Source organism: Cornus florida, unplaced genomic scaffold (genome assembly GCF_030987335.1).
Source record: "Cornus florida cultivar Cherokee Brave unplaced genomic scaffold, ASM3098733v1 CherokeeBrave_3.0.0_Hap2_Chr06, whole genome shotgun sequence".
Classification (NCBI taxonomy): Eukaryota; Viridiplantae; Streptophyta; class Magnoliopsida; order Cornales; family Cornaceae; genus Cornus; species Cornus florida.
In genome coordinates, this window is record NW_026775576.1 from 63,299,030 (window position 1) to 63,321,920 (window position 22,891).

Consider the following 22,891-nt stretch of genomic DNA (forward strand, 5'->3'; position numbering starts at 1 on the left):
TTAAATAAAAATAAATAAATAAATAGATTCACTTGAGTAAATAAACAATTAATTAGATAAATAGCTAATTTGAGAAAAACCGGTGTCATTCATCGCATAAACAACAACAACAATAATAATAATAATAATAATTTTAAAAAGAAAATAATAGTTGAAGGTCGGCAAAACAGTGGGCTATCAAATTGACTAATCAGGATGGCAAGTCTGTAGTACTTCTATATTGGGACATTATATCATTTGTCAACTAACATATAAATCACATACGTGGGGCCATTACATGGTAAAAATGATGAGCCAAATATCAGTGTGCATACAAATGTCAACAAATCAATGTAAGGTGGACTAATCTGGACAACAAATCAGTAATGATGCCAACCTGAACATACATAATTCCTCGTGACCAAAATATATATATATATATATACAGTAGTGTTCAATTGCTCTCCGGTGAGCAAGGAAAAGTGTGCTCACTTTCAATTATAGTCGTAGGATCTAATCCTACGGCTAATATAATCCTTGCACTGTTTTAGGGAAGTGATACTATAATAGACTTCATAAAAAGAAAAAAAAAAAAAAACGTTTTAAGATTTGGTTGAGTAACCGTGAATATATCTCTTCCATTGAAATCAAATAATTTTTTTATTTTTATTTTTTATTTTTTTACATTTGCTAATTTTATTTTTCTCTATCAATTAAACACGTCTTCAAATCCTAAATGAATTTACAACCTAATTAGCACCACATGAAATTTTTTTATTTTTTTTAAAAATAACAAGTTAAGGAAGAATATATAACAAGAAATTTATTTATTGGCCAGAATATGAAGACATATTTAATTGATAGGGTAAAATAAGATTAGCAAAAAAATAAAAAAATAAAAATTTTCTTGTTATATTCTTCCTTAACTTCTTATCTTTCAAAAAAAAGTTTTCATATATGATTTCGATGAAAATAATATTCTTCCATTCACAGTTAATCAACCAAATCTTAAAAAGTTGTATCCAACAAAATTGATTTATTTCCTTTATGCTGACTATTATTGTCATTTTACCTTAATTGTAATTAATTACTAATTCAAATAATATCAGTCTCCTAAAATAGTGTAAGGATTATATTAACCATAGGATTAGATCCTAAGGCTATAATTGAAAGTGAACATACTTTTTCTTGCTCACCGGAGAGCAATTGAACACTACTGTATATATATATATATATATATATATATATATATATATATATATTACATAGAAACAAAGCAGTACACATGCTTTGGCAAAAGACCTGGGTTCAGCATATTTATGCATAAGCACACAAGTATAATAATAATAATAATAATAATAGTTTCATAAAAATAAATAATAGCATGTTTAATTAACCATTTGTATTAGACTCTCCAAATGAACCCACATGTTCAATCCCACCACATAAGTCATTGCCACCATGGCCTCATTACAAACCATAAGGTGATAAATAATTTTATGGAATTACATGAATAGAGATAAGAGAGGAAATTCCATAAGAACTCCAAAAAATGGATGGGTGAGTTCCTAAGTCATTTCCTTCCTCCAAAAGAATACATACATGTGTCACCAAATATATTATCTAAATAAACCTTGAGTCAAAATACAAGTCCAAAAGTAAGCTACACAATGGATGTCACAATTATCACAAGTAGCTCAAAAACGTTGTCAATGTGCCAACCAAGCTATGGATGAGGAACCTCCTATTGGGTAATGCCCTTTCCTGAAAAATATAAGAATTAACGGGGTGAGCAACAAATTGCTCTGTAGGAATGTCTCATGAATATAAACTAGGTTTCTCAAAATTCTATAAACATGGCATGGCCATACAATACAAGGAACATGCTTCCTAACGTCTAGTCTCAAGGAAAACCTAAATAGGATCATCCTAGTCTAGCATAAATAATATTAATCTATTCATCAAGACAGACATAAACAATATAGTGTAATGTATATAAATCCACAAGTTGCAATAACACATAAATGCCAACTTGAAAATAAAAGTCGAAATCAATTAATAGAATAATTGGGAACACACTCACACTCCCTGTCACATAGCCATGCTATGCGCTTAAATATAAATAGTCGTTCTCGGATTACTAGTCCGCTGGAAACCAACCGATTGGCCAATATAAAGTGGAGAAACTCATGTTTCACCCTCGAGCGCCAAGCCCTCGCATTCTCAAAGTAACAACCCCCGAGTATCTCCCAAAATCAACAAACAAGTCCACAAAATAATCCATATGCTATGATATGCCCAAATTGCACTTTACAAGCGCACATAAATTATACTAATCACACAATCCATGTCCTATGGTCCAAATCACTATAATGGCATACTCTTTGATGCAATGTCAACAAATTGAATATTTTAAAGTCATCTGATTTCATGTTATTATTATATTAAATTTCAAGTATGTAAAAGTTTAATGTCACATCTTCAAAGTTAACCCTTACAAGATAACAAATACATGATAATTCCATGAACAATTACAACATATAAGACACTTTAATTACAAGTAATTGTACACACTAAAATCTAACATTTTAATAAACATCAATAATATCAAAAATGAAACAAATAATATGTTACACATGAAAATTAACATAAGAACTCAATAAAACATTATGGACATGCAATTAAATCATTAAATAAGCTCTCTAATCCAACCCACACACACAAGTGTATGCATAACTCACACAATGGTAATAAAATTCTACGAACTCCCAGGTTATAACCACAATACACCCCTACCTCAAGTTAAGAGCAAACCCTAGTTATTCCAAAAGAAGAATGTACTCCAAATCCGAAATTGATTGAGGGGTTTTGTTCCTCTCGTAGTCCCCATCAACTTTCCCTTCTATGGCAAGGTCAAAATATCAAAGGTTGGAGGTGAAATGGTTGAAGTAAAATGAAAAAGAAAAGAATGGGAGAGAGAAGAGAGAGTGTCGGTGGAGTGGGAGAATGAGAGGGTTTTGGCTTGTCTTCTACTTTCTCTCTCTATACAAACTCATATATACATATCAAACACATTCTTATTCATACATATCTCACCAATTAGTCACCCATAGGCCCCACAACATAACAAAATGCAATAATGTCCCACAAATAAAAATAATGCTTACAAGCATAATATAAACACTATAATTTCATGAATGATGGTAATGCAATTAAAAATAAATATAAAAAGAAAAAAAAATACTTGGTCCTCACACTCAAAAATAAAAGCAGTAACAAAATACGTAGAGAACCACTTCTCTAATACACAAACTTCAACTAGAAAGATTACTGTCTTCTGAGATATATATAAAAAAGCGACCACACAGTCACTACATAAACCCTCTTGTAGTCCCCGTCAACTTTCCCTTCTATGGCAAGCTCAAAATCTCAAAGGTTGGAGGTGAAATGGTGGAGAAATGGTTGAAGTAAAGTGAAAAAGAAAAGAATGGGAGAGAAAAGAGAGAGTGTTGGTGGAGTGGGAGAATGAGAGGGTTTTGGCTTGTCTTCCACTTTCTCTCTTTATACAAACACACATATACATATCACACACATTCTTATCCACACATATCTTACCAATTAGTCAACCATAGGCCCCACAACATAACAAAATGCAATAATGTCCCACAAATAAAAATAATGCTTACAAGCATAATATAAACACTATAATTTCATGAATGATGGTAATGCAATTAAAAATAAATATAAAAAGAAAAAAAAAATACTTGGTCCTCACACTCAAAAACAAAAGTAGCAACAAAATACGTAGAGAACCACACCTCTAACACACAAACTTCAACTAGAAAGATTACTGTATTCTGAGCTACATAAAAAAGCGACCACATAGTCACCACAGAAACCCTAGAAAGCAACAAAGTAGACCATACCAGAATAACGAACGACGAAGAAAAAGCTGCAGTTGCAGAACCTCGCGAACATAAAAAAAAAAAAAACCCAATTGAGACTGTAATAGATAAAAAACAGGTCCAAAAAGTTGGATCCGCGGTATGTGTGGATGTGAATAACACTACTTCCTTGCAAACAAATCCCATCTTGGAATCTCTTCAAAACCCTTCACACCCACTAGGGTTTACACAAACTTGCCCTAGGGTCTCAACCTTTGTTACATGGACTCTTCAAAAGCAGTGAAGTACCCATGTCGGACACATATCCCTCGGAAATGGGTATGTGATATGTGCCCAACACTTTTGGTTAGACATGTACTTAAAAAGCATATCCAATCATTCAATTACATTATATTATTACTTTTAAATGAGTTAAATGCCTATATTGAACATTATATTAGATAAAAATATTATTTTACTCTAGAAAATAAAATAAAATAATTAATAAAATGAATATTTAGCCGTGTCCATGTGTCCTTCTATTTGGAGATTTGACACGTCCAGCACATGGATACATACGGGTGTCCGACACCCGTACCTGAGTCCATGTTACATAGGTTTCAACTACATACCTAGAACTTTACAAATCATGCTCTGATACCATGTTGACTTCAAGATATAATCAAATCAAGAGTAAGTGATAAAGAAGAAGAAAAACAGAAGAAAGCGGATGAGAGAAAAAGAGAGAGAGATGGGGAAAGAGAGAAAGAATGAAAAAAATATTTTCATCCTTCCACCACATTCTATTTATAATAACAAGTTTAAGAAATTACACATAAGCCCCAACATTATAAAAATAATAACAAATAAGCCCCTGACAACAAAAACTATATGTTGTCTCTTGGTTCACAATGTGGTGATTATATGTGTGTATTTGTTAATGTTATTTTCAGAACATTTGTGCTTATTTTTTTGTTACGACAAATGCAGCGAACCTAAGCAACAATCACAAATGTAATCAGTTTGTATTATAAACCTAGCGAACCCAAGCAACAATTACAAAACACGACAGAAAATAAACACACCATACACAAAGAACACAAAGATTTACCGTGGTTCGGCAAAGCCTACATCCATGTTGAAGATCCGGCAAAAGTTTTCACCATGCAAAAATATGGAGATTACAAGTTTCAGCCCCAAACCCTAGCTCTCGTTATAACTCTCTTTTTCTGTATTTTCATTCTCTCTATGTCCCATTCCAAACCCTAAACATCCTTATATATCAGGTTACGAGAGAGTACTAATTAGGGTCCACGACCCACAAGGAAAAAATGGGTAATTTTTTTTTCCAATGGGTCGTCAGGTCATAAATCGTTCGCAATGTGACTCGGCGCCAAATTCGGGCCAGAACATCACATTTTTCTTCTTATTTCTATTAGTTTATTTACATTTTCATTTTTTCCTTTATTTTTCATATATTTTTTGTGGAATGGAGATTCTAATATTGATATTTTGACACTTCTACGTAACCAAAAATGTAAATATTGTGTCTCCTATATATCACTTGATTATGCACGTAAATTAGGCTTAGAAATTTCTAATTTTATGGGCTCTTTATCAAGCAAAAGGAAAGAGGACAGAGGAATGTGTAAACAATAAATGATCCTAGAATATGAACTTTTTTTATTTTATCTAAAATCATTTCCATGAAGATGGGCATGTGTCCCTTGAGTATTTTTTATTTTACATTCATGGGCTAAATGTAAAATAATATGAACTTGTTTTATTTTATCTAAAAATCATTTCCATGAAGATGGGCATGTGTCCCTTGAGTATTTTTTATTTTACATTCATGGGCTAAATGCTCATTCATCTATTTGAACACTGTTGTCATAATATGTCTTCCATTATAATTTTATAACTTGTGGTACTTCTTATTGCAGAAACCGGGTGGAATCGTCGCGCTCCTTGACGAAGCCTGGTACTCTGATTTTCCTTCACTTTTGCTTTGATTCTTTTCTGTTTCATTCTCAAAAGAAGCTCTTCATGATCTTTTAGAATTATTATCTTACAAATTCCTTTATCTCTTCTTCTCTTTTCCCTTTTCCCTCTGTGGGTAGCAAAATCTTCTAAATGTAGTTGTTTTTATCAATCTGCAAAGAAATTTCAGATCCAAGGTTTTCACTAAATCATAAATTGGTAATTTCTTATTCTTGTTTACCATGCATCTTTATTTTCAGTATGTTTCCGAAGTCAACACATGAAACATTTTCGAATAAGCTTTATCAGACATTTAAAAATCACAAGCGCTTCATCAAGCCAAAACTCTCTCGAACAGATTTCACAATTTCACATTATGCTGGAGAGGTATGTTCAGTTACTATGCGTGATTTCTATGTACTGTGGGTTTTTGTTGCATTTAGATATTTTCTCTATTCCTTTTATTTCCAGGTTCAATATCAATCTGACCAATTTCTGGACAAAAACAAAGACTATGTGGTTCCTGAATATCAGGATTTGTTGGGTACTTCCAAATGTTCTTTTGTAACAGGCCTTTTCCCTCCAATCCCTGAAGAAACTACCAAATCTTCAAAATTTTCTTCAATTGGTTCTCGTTTTAAGGTATATTCACTTCTGTTGTTTTGGTGTAATGTTTGTTAATTAACCTTGAATAAACAATAGCTGATTTAATAAATAAAGTACCACATCATGTCAGTCTCAATAAATTGATCTTTGACTTTTTTCATAGCAAGAAGTTGATAGCTAATATAACCTGCCAAAATAAAATTTTTTGACAACCAATGTTATTACAATCTAATGGTGCAGCTACAACTACAACAGTTGATGGAAACATTAAATGCTACAGAGCCTCATTACATTAGATGTGTAAAGCCAAATAATCTTCTGAAACCTGCCATTTTTGAAAATGACAACATCATGCAACAGTTGCGTTGTGGTGTGAGTACATTTGATATATGTGGTTTTGCGCTTTTCTTTTTTCTTTCTTTCTATTTTTTTTTTTCTTTTTGTTATTTTAAATGGGCTTATCTAACATTTTATTTCTTTTGCACAGTTGATGTAGTTAATTCTTGTCTTTGTAGGGTGTTTTAGAGGCGATCAGAATCAGTTGTGCTGGATATCCTACTCGCCGTGCTTTTTTTGAATTCATAAATCGATTTGGACTTCTTGCTCCGGAGTTTTTGGAAGGGAAGTAAGTACCCTCTTTTAGCTTGAATTGCTGCATGAAAGGTGACATTGTTATAATCTGATTTATCTTTATGGTTCCTGACCAATTTTACATCTGCTGCTGGAGTATTCTTACTTGAATAGCTCTGAACGTTCTTTCTGAATGTAATGCATCTATGATCAGCTACGATGAAAAAATCACATGCAGAAAAATTCTGGAAAAGAAGGGTCTTCAAGGGTTCCAGGTAATAGTACAGTGGTCTCTTTTCTTGTTATAACTGCTGTTAATCACTAATATAATGATCATATTGTTTTCTGATACTCCATTCTCTTTAATCTTATATAAAATTTTAAAGCTTCACCAGCTATTCTAAATATCCGCATATTACTGTAACCGTATAACTCTAATCTGTATGATAATTACAGTTCAACTATTTGAGACATAATCATCATCATTCTTGCCTTATCTCTCATATGAATTAGATTGACTACATGAATTCTATTTTTCTTTCTTTTCTATTATAAGCCATTTCTCCTATATTGAATTTTTGAAGTTATAATAACTTCATCCCATTTTAGTTTTGGTTTGTCTCTTACCTTCTATGTAAACTAATCTTCTTTATTGGTGCATCTACGGGTCTAAGTATGTAGATATCATTTCAATTATTTCAAACACACACACAAACACATATATATATATCTGTAAATGCGATTCCGGTTAGCAGAGGAAGAATTGTTTATCTAGAAGGAAGGCGACAAAGAGGCCGACCAAAACTTACATGGGATGAAATAATAAAGAACGTTTAAAAAATTAAATCCAAGAGAAGACATGGAATATAATAGGAAAGAATGGAACGAAAGAATTCATGTGGCTGATCCCATCCATATGGGACAAAGGCAAAGTTGATGATGATGATTTGTAAATGAAATTATTTTTGAGCTAAAGGGATTGAGCCACTAATCTTTTTCTGGAGGCATCAATATAATTGACTACCAAATGCTTTTGCAGATTGGCAAAACAAAGGTTTTTTTGAGAGCTGGTCAGATGGCTGAATTAGATGCACGAAGGGCAGAGGTACTTAGTAATGCAGCGAAAACCATACAATGGCGCGTACGAACTCATAATGCTCGTAAACGTTTCATAGCATTGCGGAAGGCTGCCATTTGTGTGCAATCCCTATGTAGAGGTGAGCCATATGAAAATCCTTGAAGCTTAAATCACTTTGTCTGCCACATGATCTGTTCTTAGGAACTATCACTTCAGTCCTTAGTCTATTCCGTACCAATTTCTCCTCTCTCTCTCTCTCTATCTCTCTCTCACTCACTCTTTCTCCACCTCCCTCTCTGTCTTTCTCTTTCTCCTTGCAGCTTGCACCATAGGGCGTAGGTTGACTACTTAAGCATTTTCCTTTTTCACATATTTTTATATGACTTTTAGGTAGACTGGCTTTCAAACTTTATGAGAATATGAGAAGGGAGGCAGCTTCTCTGAATATCCAGAAGCACACACGTAGATACCAAGCCAGAAAAGCCTATAGAAAACTCTGGGTTTCGGTGCTTGCCCTGCAAACTGGTTTGCGTGCTATGGATGCTCGAAAAGAATTCAGATTTAGGAAGCAGACTAAAGCTGCAATTATTATTCAGGTTGATGCTTTATGATATTGTAAAGCTTGGAAGATTCATTTTATAGTGAATTAGGCTCTCAAATAAATGCTATTGTTATGCAGGCCGGGTGGCGTTGCTATAGAGCTTTCTCATACTACAAGAAGCTCAAGAGAGGATCAATAGTTACACAATGCAGATGGAGGGGAAGAGTTGCCAGGAGGGAGCTACGGAATCTCAAAATGGTCAACATTGCTGACATTTTTCTATTTAAGTTGCATATTATCATATTCTAGGAACTGATATGCCATTGGTATCAGAAAATCCATGATTAATATTCGTACAGTGACGGGTAATCTGCATACATGAAATTTAAAGGGTGTGCGGGGTCAGATGCTCTCCTCTTGAACCTTACTTAGACCTACATGGATTGCATACAATTTCTTGGCATATAAGGACTTTATGTTGAATCTCTATGCATAGCATGTATAGCATGTAATAAAATTTTTCCTGTTAAAATTTGAATACTAACCTCCAACTCCAACCCTCTGCAGGCCGCAAGGGAAACAGGTGCCCTTAAAGAAGCAAAGGATAAGCTTGAAAAACAAGTGGAGGAACTCACATGGCGTGTACAGTTGGAAAAACGATTAAGGGTAATGCTACATTCTTCAAAAAGACATTATATTTATGAAGAATAACGCTAATTTCAGTTGCTTACATCTTCTATGGGAAGTTGATATACTAGACTGATACATTGCAACGAAATCTTGAGTTATTACAGAATTATTGGGTGGACTGTCAGTCAGTTAATCTTACAGAGAAATGTTTGACTTCAATGTCATTAAATTACTTCCTCGATTCTGCACCATTTCAAGAACTTAAAATCTATACCCACACACACACACACACTCACACACACATGCACACACAAAGTATATATATATACATATACATATATGTATATATATCCTCATGCCAAAGTTTGAAATCATGTTTCAGACTGACTTGGAAGAAGCAAAAGTGCAAGAGATCGCCAAATTGCAGAATTCTTTGCGAGATACACAAAAAAGAATTGATGAAACAAATGCATTGGTTGTCAAGGAACGAGATGCTGCAAGGAAGGCAATTGAAGAAGCACCACCTGTTATCAAGGAGACCCCAATTATTGTTGAAGATACCGAAAAAATTCAATCGCTAACTGCAAAATTGGAGAGATTAGAGGTAGTAATGAATAAAGCACTGGATAGTATACAATTTATGTTCCGTCATATCAGATACATGGAATCTTGTATTTTAATTGTTCAGATTTATACTAATATACATTCTACTTCTGTTGCATTGAATAGCATATGAAAAATTGTTTCTAATAATAAACAAGAATGCCACACTCATTTGCTTTAAAATTTTTGCATCTCTTGCTCAAGAAACAATCTGTCTCTTTGGCTATTTTTCTCTGATACAATAGAGCACCCACTCTTTGCAAAGTGTGAGAATGTGAGTTCAAGTATGAGGGCAGCTACTTTATTCAAATAATGCTATAAGGTTAGGTCTATACTTGGATTACATCTCCTAGCATTCACATGGATCAACCCTCAGCGCCATAGAATATTTGTTGTATGAATTCTGCCTAAGTTCCTGTCTGCCTTAACAAAATGAGGGACACAAGGATTTTTTCCCGGAATGAGATTGCTCATGTAACTACTTTGAGTTTTTTCACTTGGACAGAAAACAAGAATATTAAACATGATCTGGCATAATGAATTAAAAAGTTTTTGAAAAATTGGTGCAATCCTTGTTCTACATTATAGATAATGTAAGGAGAAAACAGACATAACATGCTTATGGAGTATAACATGCAATATAAAGTTATATATTATATTTACCTTTCGAAAAAAAGTTATATATTCTATTTGCTTTAATTCTTGAGTCCATTGCTTTTCTATAATTACTCAGAACTTCTTTCCCTTAACAAATACCTTAGATAAATACTTGATATAGGCATTATAAATTTACATTAAAAACCAGTGGCCTAAATATTTCTAACAGGGAGGGGAAAAAAAAGAAAAAAAGAAAAGAAAAAAAGAGAGACATTCTGTTACTCTAGTATTTCTTTATTCATTTCACCTCAAACGTGAGCTCGCCTCATGTGATTGACACTTTCAAAATTTCAATGTTGTTGAGAATTTGCCAACTTGAATTCCACTTATATTTGGATTCTCATGGCGTGTTGCTTGTATAGACATGTTTCTGTTCAGCTAGTAAAAAAATACCATTGAGTTTTTCCTTCCTTTTTTTTTTTTGAATTTTTTTTTTTTTTTTGACCTCTGTTTCATGTTCCCCAGGCCTTGCTGCAGTCAGAAAAGGACAAAAATGATGATTTGGGGAGGAAATACGCTGAGTCTGAAGAATCTAGTGAAGAAAGACGTAAAAAGTTGGATGAAACAGATAGAAAAGTTCTACAACTTCAGGATTCATTAAGCAGGTAGTACGACCGATTAACATCTATTATCCCGACATTATTCATTTTTTTTTCTTAACAAATCTCATCTTTGAATGTGTTTGATATATTTTTCACTAGATTTATTCCTATGCACATACTACCTGCTAATCAAAACATGAGTTCATATGTAATGTCCATCTTCTCTTTCAAAGCACAAACAAAGATTACTTTTAAAAGAATAAAAAGCAAGAATCAGGCTGCTTATTCTCATCCTTGTGCATACAAGATAGACAAAGGATTAAGAGTGAGCTACAGGGAATAAAATATGTATGCAAGAAACTTCTCCTTTCATATGGGTAAACCGTAGATGGAGTCAGTGAGGGATTGAGCCAAGGATCAAGCGCAACATATCTGTTGTTTTTACATGTATCCAGTTTTATAACAATATACATTTGAGTTAAGTTTATAATTGTATAAATTACTATCCTAATGACTAGATGCTGGAGAATTACGTATGGTAAGTTTGTAGATATAAGATATCCTTTACATGCTGTATAATGACTGATCAGAGTATAACTTTTCCACCATCTTCCTTTCCATGGCTATGAAGCTAATTGAAATTCAAAGACCACGACACGCTGTTCCACATCTTTGTGCAATTCTAGCACCTTGTACTGTAGCTGCACTACCAAATGATTGCTAATTGTTAGCATATATGATAGCCACGATTTATGGAATGACTTACCATATTAGTAGAGATTTGATTATGCTATAGAATATGCCATATAATATGCTTTAGAATATGTTGTGATTTGAATTAGATTTGATTTAGTTTCCTTTCTTGTAATATGAGCATGTGCTCTTCTTATCTATAGTAGAGCTGTGAATGAGTGATTCATCTCATTCAAGTTTTTACACAATTTTCTCAATTTTTCTTCTGTATTCGGGAATGGTCTAAGGTGACATCGCCCATCCGGGAGGTGTCAGGTTGGCAGGGTGTTCCGACCTCAATGAGGGCATTGCGAGTTTGGCACCACCTATTCAGAAATGGTCTGAGGAGACAAATTTGTTTCTTTTAATAGTCTGAGGAGACATTGTTGATTATTTCATGTACATTGTTTAAACATATGTATGAAGCGGAATGTTCTGAGGAGACATTGTTGATTCTTCCATCTACATGTTTTAAACATGTGTAGGAAAGGAAATGGTCTGAGGAGACATTGTTGGTTGTTTATGGTCTGATGAGACATAATTGGTTGTTTATGGTTTGAGGAAACATTGTTAATTGTTTATGGTATGAGGAGACATTTTTGATTTGTTGATCGTCACTTCATTCGAGAGAAGATCATCTCTGGTCAAATTTGCAGGCCATGTGTCACAAGCTCTCAACAGCTTGCAGATATCCACAAGATTGTGTTTGAGAATGCATTGTTTAAGTTGGGCGTTTCAGATATCCACGCACCAACTTGAGGGGGAGTGTTAGCATATATGAAGTCACGATTTATGGAATAACTTACCATATTAGCAGAGATTTGATTATGCTATAGAATATGCCATATAATATGCTTTAGAATATGTTATGATTTGAATTAGAGTTGATTTAGTTTCCTTTCTTGTAATATGAGCATGTGCTCTTTTTATCTATAAATACTAGAGCTGTGAATGAGTGATTCATCTTATTCAAGCCTTTACACAATTATCTCATTTTTCTTATTTTTATATTTCTAGTCTAATAAATGCATTGCTTTCCCACAAGGAATGCTGAGTCCAGCCTTTTTTTATTTTTTATTTTTTTTAAGTTTTTGTTCTATGGATATAATTGGATAAGTGTCAGATGTTCTTGATCAGGCATAGTCCACCGACTGCATTATAGAGCCTTTATCTACACCTTTGTATCTTGAAAGTAGTCAACTGACTCAACACCACTGCTTTTGTCTTATTGGATGTGGTTAATTTAACATTTAAATTGCAATTAGGTTAGAAGAGAAGCTCACCAATATAGAATCAGAGAATAAGGTTCTCCGACAACAGGCTGTGACTTTGGCACCTAATAAATTCCTCTCAGGACGTTCTAGGTCAATTGTTCAGGTACTCGAAGAAATGAACCTTATATGTCAAATTAGGAAAATAACTTTATAATTCTGATGATATTTACATTTTCTTGTTTTTTTAACTGTCAGAGGGGTGCTGAAAGTGGTCATATTTTTGGGGATAGAAAGATGGAACTGGTAAATTGACTGTTTAAACTCAATATTTGTGTTACTGAACTTATTTATTTATCTCTATAACTATGCATTTTGCTGATCACCTGTAAAATTGCATTAGGATCTGCATAGCTCTTCAATGAACCAGAGGGATTTTTCTGAAGTGGAGGAAAAACCACAAAAATCACTAAATGAGAAACAGCAGGAGAATCAGGAGTTACTCATTCGATGTATTGCACAAGACCTAGGTTTCACGGGAAATAGACCAATTGCTGCGTGTACCATTTATAAATGCCTTCTGCAATGGAGATCTTTTGAAGTTGAGCGAACTAGTGTGTTCGATAGAATCATTCAAACCATAGGCCATGCTATTGAGGTTTGAACTATTAAATACTTTATACCACCCTCTTTTTTTTTTAAACATCAGAAGCCTGTTTTGACTCAAACATTATCATTTGAACAGAAAACCCAGGATAACAATGATGCCTTGGCCTATTGGTTATCCAATTCCTCAACTCTTTTGCTGCTACTTCAGCGTACACTAAAAGCCAGTGGTGCAGCTGGAATGGCTCCTCAACGTCGTCGATCTTCAGTTAGTCTGTTTGGGAGGATGACGCAGGTAACCAAAATTTTTAAGTTGAACCAAATGATTTTCTTCCATTTAGCAAAGTTTTAGTGCTTTAGTAACTTCAGTTTGTCCTTTTCTTTTAGAGTTTCCGTGGAACTCCGCAAGGAGTTAGTCTCTCCTTTGTAAATGGTGGCGTTACTGTTGGAGTAGGAACTTTACACCAAGTTGAAGCCAAGTACCCGGCTTTGCTTTTCAAGCAGCAACTTACAGCATATGTAGAGAAGATTTATGGAATGATCCGAGATAATCTTAAAAAAGAGATTTCTCCATTGCTTGGGTTGTGCATCCAGGTAACTAATTCTGTTACTTAACTAAATTTTTTATTTTTATTTTTATTTTTATTTATTTATTATTATTCTTTTATAAGTAATTCTGTTACTTAACTAATCAGCGACTAATATAAAAAGGTGATGCTCCATTTACTTCATATTTCTAACTTTGCTCCTTCTGAATTATAAACATTTAGCTGTTTATGTTTGGATCTGATAATCAGGCTCCAAGAACTTCCAGAGCAAGCTTAGTTAAGGGTTCACCACGTTCAGTTGCAAACACTGCGGCCCAGCAAGCTTTGATTGGTCATTGGCAAGGGATTGTGAAGAGCCTTGGAAATTTTTTGAACACTTTGCAAGAAAATCATGTTAGTGAAAGTTTTGTTGTTTTTGTTCCATCTTTATGTTATTCCTTTTTTTTTTCCCCCAATACTTGGATGTTAGGAAGATTGGCTATAGTAGTCTTTCTTCTTGATACTGTTGTGGCTCAAGTGCCCAAGCCAATTCCAGCAGTGCAGACTTCGGAAATTAATTACCTTTTATGCAGTGTATTATTGAGCTTTCATTGGAAATGTTTTCCGGCATTATGGTATTTGTGTTTTTTAATTATTTGCAGTGAAATTACCTTTTTGCTTAACTGTTTCTGTTTCTTTAATTTTAATTTTAATTTTATTTATTTTCTTCTTTTATCTTTTTCAGGTGCCCCCATTTTTAGTTCGTAAGGTTTTCACACAAATATTTTCTTTCATCAATGTTCAACTATTCAACAGGTATTGTCATATGCCTTCTGTTTGGATGCTTTTGAGTTGTTATACTGTGGGTGTAGTATTTTCTTATGGTTCTGCATACACTGCTTCTGGTTGCAGCCTTCTATTAAGGCGAGAATGCTGTTCGTTTAGTAATGGTGAATATGTTAAAGCAGGACTGGCTGAATTGGAAAATTGGTGTTACAAGGCAACCGATGAGGTACCTTGGATTTACTGTCACTTCACTTAGTGATTGTATTATTTGACCCGGGAAAAAAATGAATTAAAAAAAAAAAAATTTGTTGCAGTATGCAGGTTCAGCGTGGGATGAGCTCAAGCATATCAGACAGGCAATAGGATTTCTGGTAATCTCATCTTTGCGCTATTCATATTTGAATTCCATCTTGAAAGAAAAGTGGCAAAACTGCTGAAACATTACGTTTTCTAATTCAGGTTATACATCAGAAACCAAAGAAATCACTGAATGAAATAAGCCGTGACCTGTGCCCGGTGAGAGACATTTTCTCTTCCCAGAAATAACAGGAGATACAGTCATTTCTACCTTCACATCTTCCCCAGGTATCAACTAGCGTTTTACTTGTTTTATTTTTCTTTCCTCAGGTGCTTAGCATACAGCAGCTATATCGGATCAGTACAATGTACTGGGATGACAAGTATGGCACTCATAGTGTTTCCCCAGATGTAAGTTTTTATGAATGCGATTATTCAAACTAGGTTCAAGACATCTTCGTCACAAGAGAGAAATTCCATACCACATGCATTTTTGACAATACTAACCACAATAAGATTTGGCATTCAGGTTATATCCAGCATGAGGGTGTTGATGACTGAAGACTCACACAGTGCAGTTAGCAATTCTTTTTTATTAGATGATGATTCGAGGTTAGCATCAACATGCTTCCACTGGATGATCTCTTCTACCTTCCTTTTCTTGCCCTTTTGTTTCATATTTCACGTTGCATCTCATTGGAACTTAATTGAAGATTTACCTGGAGCTTAATGTTACTTTGAACTTATTGTGACATTTATATATATATATATATATTGAATCAGAAAAAGAAAATAAAAAATTGAAGAGTGGTCCAAATGGATAGAGATTTATGAATGAAACCAATCTTGTGTAGATGTGTAGGATTCCCATAATTTCTGATGTTCAGAGAACCTGCCCCGCTATTCCTGCTGTGTGTGTAGTGATCACTGATGTCTTGTAATGATTCGTAATGCAGCATTCCATTTTCGGTGGATGACATATCAAAGTCGATGGAACAAATAGACATCTCTGATATTGAACCACCACCTCTTGTTCGCGAGGACTCAGGCTTCAGCTTCTTGTTGCCGCAATCTGACTGACCACTTTCGATATTGCATAGTAACAGAAGGCTTCTTTTTTGTCTTTCGTTTACAGTCAGGTTCTGTACATTTGTACACTAACACTAATTCCTCTTTAGTTGTGGATCTTACATGAGGTTATTCATCGCCATTTTGCTGCAATTTGTAAAGTGTTTCTTCGAAATTTCTATTGGACATTTACTTGCTATGCACCAAGATGTAATCATGCCTTTGCTTCCTACCAAGATGTAATCTAGATTTATGTTTTTATTCTCTCTCTTTTTTTGTTTCTGCTGTCAAACTAATTTTGCTGTGAAATGGTGTAAATGAGGAGCTTACACCATTATTATTATTATATATATTTTTTTCTTCATATACTGTCCATTTTTTTGCATAGACTCAAGCTTCGGGTAATCAGGTGCAACAGTTACCAGAAGCTTCATCAATCTAGATTTCAGAACACATGTATTCAATTAATGTGTTGACAGTTATTGTGACATTTTTATTTGTTTAGCTCACTCTCCCCCGAGGAGAAGAAAAAATAAAATAAAAAATAAATATAAAGAAAAACAAATCCTCCGCTACCTCAGCTAAAAGAAAAATAGAAAAAGAGATTATTCCAAGTTCCTTTATTCAATGATACAGTGACAGAATAGTTTCACAAACAATAGACAACCACTTGAAGTACAAATAGTGTGCATCTCCCTATCATTTCTCCAAGTGATCAACGTTCTGTTTTCTAAATTTACTAGCACAATGCCTAAAAAATTATAAAGTAGCTATACATTCATAGCTTAAGTACTGAAGTTACATGATATTATGTATACTCCAACCGAGAGAGGGAAAAAAATGTACACTAGAAAAATAATACAAAAACTATGGCCTCTGTCGTGATCTGTGTGTGTAAATGGAAAAGTAAGAAAGATGGTTATGAAGGAAATAAGTGAACAAATGGGATTTAGATGCACTAAGTCATACCCTAAAGGGTTTGTCAATCTCTCTAATTCTCTCCATATGTATGAAAACGAATTAGGGTCTTTTAAGAAGAAGAAAAAAACAAATGGACGGGTCATAAATAATGGAAAATGGATGGTACACAAAACTGACATGCAACGTATCAATATGGCAATCCAAACGATACACAAGTGAGTATAAACAACTATTGCACGTCAAGGATAAAAATCTTACAGGTGAGTATAATAATGGCTCGGGATCAATCTAGTTGATATTCCATGTACTAAGAAGAACAATTTGAGTCACTCCAAACAACCTCAAAATTTGTTCAACATCAAAGAAGCCTGGAATGTCTTCATCAAAACTATTGTGGAGCTGTCATGATGGAGAGAAATGGATATAGCAAAAGTGAGGAAGCCCCATTGAGAAATGCATAAATCATTTCTCACGACGACTCCTCTCCGCTCTCCTCGCTGTCTCCGTGACTCTATCTTCGATCGGTGCTTCAGTTCGAGGTAAAGCTGTGAAGGAGATCGAGATCAGCTCTCTGTTTCTCTCTCCCCCTCCCTCTCACTATACAAATCAATATATGTATTGCTCAAGCCGTGAAGGAGATTTTGAGTTTCTCTCTTACTTTTTTCCTGTTTTTCTTTATGGCATTGGTTATGGATATGGAGTAGTTCTGTAAATGGCTTTGTGTTACGTGGGTTTTGGTGTAGTACTAGTATCTATGCCTTGTTTTGGTGATGAATAAAAAAGGATTTTCAAGGCATTAACAAAAAATACTGAAGGTTTGACATTCAGTGGTTTGATTCTTAGTATAGTTAGGGATTTAAACAGAGCGGGTGTAACGGGCCAAATGCTTCCCGGTTCGATCCAAAAGCTTAAGCCATTTGGTGGAACTAACATCCAACCTATATATACTCATTTCACTTCCCATTCGGACCGAATATGATACACTTCTAACAGCGGCCAATTTGGGGCAGGGTGGATGAGGGAAGGGAGGGGGCGGAGGGGAGATTTTGTAATTAGTTGTGGAACAGTTATGGGGTAAGGAAATTAAACGAGGTGGGGATGGGGGATTGGGATTCCCACCCCAAACCGGCTGCTGCCGTCCCTAACCTGACCACGTTGATAACTGCAAGTCTTGGTCCTGCCCCCAGGGCCCCACCTGACCCCAATGCCAATGCAATGGTTGCATTAGAGGATATGACCTCACTTCTCTTTCAGCCTCAAAGCATCCCAACCGCCCATGTCTTTGACGGAAAATCTGAGCCGTCCAATTTGTTGATAATCTGACCTTTAAGATTAGATCTAGATCAACCTAGTACGATTCTATTACCGTTGATCATTTATAATTTATGTATAAAAAAAATCCGCATAAGGGTTATGATTGGCACGTAAATAAGTAGATTATTTTAACACTTGTTGTGGACTATCCGTGTGGTGTTGCCAGCTGGCCCAATAAAACATAGAGAAAAAGAAAAGCATGTGATCAGCCACCACACCACACTTATCCTATAATCGTTCGTTACTCATGATAGTATGTAGGTCCAAACCATCTTTATCAACTAACACATTAATTCAACTCAATAATTTTCCTAGGCAAACAAAAACATTTAATTCTATCACTTATTCACATGTGAATGCCTTGATTTCCTACCAACTAACACATTAATTCAACTCCATTTAGCAAAGCTTTTTCTCAACTATCTGAGTTTGGCTACAAGAAATTTATTTTTCTATTTTGTTCTATCAAAGGTTATAGTCTCAATGTTCCGTATATATATATATATATATATTTTTTTTTTTTCTGACATTGTTCTTGATGTGGCACTCTTCTAAACTGGTGCCCGTAATGGTATTCTTTATATATATGTCCAAATCATCTTTATCAATTTTCTCATTTTATCTTCAATCAGTGTTTCTTCAACCATTTCACAATTGTGTTCAATTCATTTATTGTCCAACAGCAAATTCATCTCAATATTTCATTTCTACCACTCATTTTATGCATATTTTGTTCCTACAATTTTGTGTGTGTATCAATCAGTGTCTCTCTTCCCCGCTTCTATCTTTTCTCCGTACTGTCCCTCTAAGCCCCTAATCACCCTTCTCTATCTTCATTGTCCTCTTCCTCTAAGCTCCCAATCACTGTTCATTCCTTCATGGGATGTAACCAAGACAGACTGCAAATGTATTTCACTTTCAGATCCACTGTAATTTCTTCTGTGCTCTCTTTCTTTTGAACCTCACAAGAAGGGTATTATTTGTTTGGCTCACACTCAACTGAGTTGGGGGTGGGGGGGGGGGGGGGGGAATTTTTTCAGCCAAAAGGAAAATAGAAAAGGAGATTATTTCCAGTTCTTTTATTCCATGATAACAGTTGAAGTACAAATAATGTGTATGTTGCTATAATTTCTCGAAGAGATTGATTAGTTTTCTATATTTACTGATACAGTGCCTAAAAAAAATTAGAAAGCAACTACACATTTATAGGATTAATAACTACTGAAGTTACAAGATATAATGCAAACTCCTTACCGAGAGAGGAAAAAAATGTACACTAGAAAAATATTATAAGAACTACGGACGCTGTTCTTGTCCTGTGTGTGTACATAGAAAACTAAGAAAGATGGTGATGAAGGAAATAAGTGAAGAAATGGAATTTAGATGGACCAAGTCACACCCTAAAGGAATTCTCAATCTATCTAAATTATTTCCTTATGTTCATGGACAGGGATTAGGGTCTTTTAAGAAGAATAAGAAAACAAATGGACAGATCTCTGAAATCAGTCTGTATATTCAGGTCATAATTAATGGAAAATGAATGCTACACAAAACAGACATGCACCAAATCAATATAAAAATCCAAGCCATACACAAGTGAGTATAAACAAGTATTACAAGTCGAGAATAAAAATCTTACAGTTGAGTATTACAATGGCCTCCGATAAATCTAGTTGATATTCCATGTACCAAGAAGATCAATTTGAGTCACTCCGAACAGCTTTAAAATTTGTTCAACATCAAATAAGCCTGGAATGTTTTCATGAAAACTATTGTGAAGCTATAAGCCAGGAATGCCTTGATGAAATCTATTGTAAAGCTGTCTTGATGGAGAGAGATGGATATAACAAAAGTGAGGAAGCCCCATTCACAAATGCATAAATCATTACTTCACAAATGGAACACCAGAAGGAACCAAACGGGCATATTCGTCATATTGTGGCCCAAAAAACTGCCTCAAAAAGTACTCCTCATATGGTATCCTTTTTGAAAAGAAGCTCCAAACAACAATAGCAAATGCAATTGTTGACAACGGATTACAAAGCATTATCTGAGTGCCTACTGACCAAATGAAAAAACCACAGTATCCTGGATGGCGGACAAATTTATACACTCCATGAGTCACCAACTTGTGATGCTCCTCATGATAAATCTTAATACGATGAGTGAAGGACCGACCAGCTGTTATAATTGCTATCTTTCGTATGATTTCTCCAATTACAACCATTCCAAGGCCAAAGTTGCTTATCCACCAGTATGCCTTCAACCCAGGGAAAAAAAATAAATGTCAAGAAAATACTCTAGCAATGAACAGATCATTGGAAGAAGATAGCTTTTGCTGACCAAAAGGGAACTGAGAGATACATTTGATCTTCCATGAATGGCAATGGCTAGAAGGTATTCAGAAACGTGAAAGAAGACTATGGCCGATAACATTTGCAATTACTGTCTGCAAGCTGTGTAGCTGAAGATTTCTGTCATTTTCGCCAGATAAAGTAAATCACTATCTCCCTGTGATGTAATCTAACAAGCTACCACAATGGAAGGACGGGGATGAAGTATCACTCTAGGTTTAGTTTAGACCTGAAAAGGATGCAAATCCATGCAACTCATATACGAAAAGACAAGACTTTATGTCACCCCAAAAGTGTTTCAAGAATGACATTTCCTGCAAAGGATATAAGAGAAGCAGAGTAAATATGGTCAACAAACTTTCATAATAATTCTCCAACAAAATATATGCACAATGAATCAAACATTCAAATCTATGTGCTAGCATTGAGAAATGACTATTATCTTCTACACAAAAAGAAATTTCATTGTTTTTGCCAGTCAAATAAAAGGGGAAAATATAGAAGTGGAACAATATAAGTATATTCTGTAATCACAATAAAAAACTTTATTCAACCCCTAAACAATTGGTCTTCATATCAGTGCTTTACCAGAAGAAAAAATAAAAAATAAAAAATAAAACACTCAAATGAGGTGCACCTTATCTGCAAGGTTCATTTCTTTCAAACAAGACACAAAAATGTGTTTTTTAACGAAGGAAAAATATAAATGAATCACATGAACAGCAAAGTTAATACAAATTACTTATGAAAATGAAATACACAGCTAGTTGAAATTGAATAAGAATACAACCTTATTGAGAACATACTAAAGAATAGAAAGGGGAATTTTTTTTTTGAAAAGGCATAAACTAACAAGCTCGAAAAATACTAGCACATAATAACTACAAAGAGCTTAACAAGACTAGCATGCTTAAAATTAGAGGATCAAAAATGTCCCATAAGCTACAATAGACATCACAATGGTACATGCACATGGTCAATTAGACATGTGCCCCTTATTCTCATAACATCATTTTGAATGAATCAACCATTTCACTTTGCATCAACATGAATAATACAGAGCTTTGAATAATACAAGGAACAATAATTATGGGTAAAAGGAGAAGATGGGTTGTCTCCAAATATAGGTGTTTTACAGCCTAACTGGTTCAGATTTCAAATTTGCAATTAGTGAAAAATCTCTTATTTTCAATAATAAAATAAAGCAAACAATTTTGATATCACATCATCCTCTATAATCTTGCGCAGTAGGGGCAATTCAATTCAGGTAGAATCATTTATGATCATGCTCATGAATTTATTGAAGAACAAGACAACAAGTGTATGTACCTTTTGCTGCTTCTCCACCAACCAAAGCAGAGAATGAATGTGAGCAAAGAACCTACTCTGCTTTTGCGAAGTAGAGAGCTTTATCTTGAGAGAAGATCTCATTAGATGGAGAGCTCTCCATAATGTTCCTTGGGGCTTTAAAAACATTATTTTTTTAGACGAATTTATTTTTTCTCCTCTCTTGATCTATCCATACAGATTTATATATAATAAGTGAGAGCAGTGCTGAAAACTCCCTATACTCAGTGCAGTACATTTACCCCTATTTGAAAAAGTATGCAAAACTACCCATATTTTTTTCACATTATGCAAAAACACCTTTCAATCATAAATATGACATAAATTTGGTGTTGTAATACCAATTTTACCCTTTTATTTTTAAAAAATGCTCAAAGGAGTGTATATGGTACTAATATCATAGTATAGGAATATTTTGTACTTTACTCTCATATATATATACACACACACACATCATCACTTTCTTAAAAAAAAAAAAAAAAAAACAGATGACACTATTCCGGTAAGTGTTTGGCCATAATTAAAATGGCAATCATACCCTTACATGGCAATCATACCCTTACTGTTAATGTGTTGATAACAACACAATAAAACCCCAATTGTGCCCAATCGAACCATCAACCCTAATGGAAATCACAATCTCTCTCCTTCTGTGATT

At 34.3% G+C, this 22,891-nt stretch overlaps 1 protein-coding gene and 1 pseudogene across 2 annotated transcripts in view; one reads left to right on the forward strand and one right to left on the reverse strand.

Annotated features, from left to right (window-relative positions):
* The window catches only part of LOC132311728 (myosin-11-like), a 32,769-nt gene extending 16,202 nt beyond the window's left edge, over positions 1-16,567 (forward strand). Inside the window, exons 14-38 of one of the 2 annotated variants that reach the window (XM_059809790.1) lie at positions 5,807-5,844; positions 6,104-6,230; positions 6,315-6,485; positions 6,690-6,821; positions 6,965-7,074; positions 7,234-7,294; positions 8,059-8,236; positions 8,488-8,693; positions 8,777-8,896; positions 9,206-9,304; positions 9,651-9,872; positions 10,994-11,133; positions 13,068-13,179; positions 13,272-13,319; positions 13,417-13,671; positions 13,759-13,914; positions 14,007-14,213; positions 14,417-14,560; positions 14,892-14,962; positions 15,059-15,158; positions 15,247-15,303; positions 15,392-15,448; positions 15,560-15,640; positions 15,759-15,841; positions 16,186-16,567. In XM_059809790.1, coding sequence (XP_059665773.1) covers positions 5,807-5,844; positions 6,104-6,230; positions 6,315-6,485; positions 6,690-6,821; positions 6,965-7,074; positions 7,234-7,294; positions 8,059-8,236; positions 8,488-8,693; positions 8,777-8,896; positions 9,206-9,304; positions 9,651-9,872; positions 10,994-11,133; positions 13,068-13,179; positions 13,272-13,319; positions 13,417-13,671; positions 13,759-13,914; positions 14,007-14,213; positions 14,417-14,560; positions 14,892-14,962; positions 15,059-15,158; positions 15,247-15,303; positions 15,392-15,448; positions 15,560-15,640; positions 15,759-15,841; positions 16,186-16,309 — 3,099 coding nt within the window. In that variant the 3' untranslated portion in view covers positions 16,310-16,567. The remainder of the gene's footprint in view (positions 1-5,806; positions 5,845-6,103; positions 6,231-6,314; positions 6,486-6,689; positions 6,822-6,964; positions 7,075-7,233; positions 7,295-8,058; positions 8,237-8,487; positions 8,694-8,776; positions 8,897-9,205; positions 9,305-9,650; positions 9,873-10,993; positions 11,134-13,067; positions 13,180-13,271; positions 13,320-13,416; positions 13,672-13,758; positions 13,915-14,006; positions 14,214-14,416; positions 14,561-14,891; positions 14,963-15,058; positions 15,159-15,246; positions 15,304-15,391; positions 15,449-15,559; positions 15,641-15,758; positions 15,842-16,185) is intronic. The other variant, XM_059809791.1, reaches the window with a different exon arrangement.
* A 3,565-nt stretch (positions 16,568-20,132) lies between these two features.
* LOC132314889 (protein-S-isoprenylcysteine O-methyltransferase A-like) lies at positions 20,133-22,332 on the reverse strand (annotated as a pseudogene).
* Between the last annotated feature and the right edge of the window lie 559 nt (positions 22,333-22,891).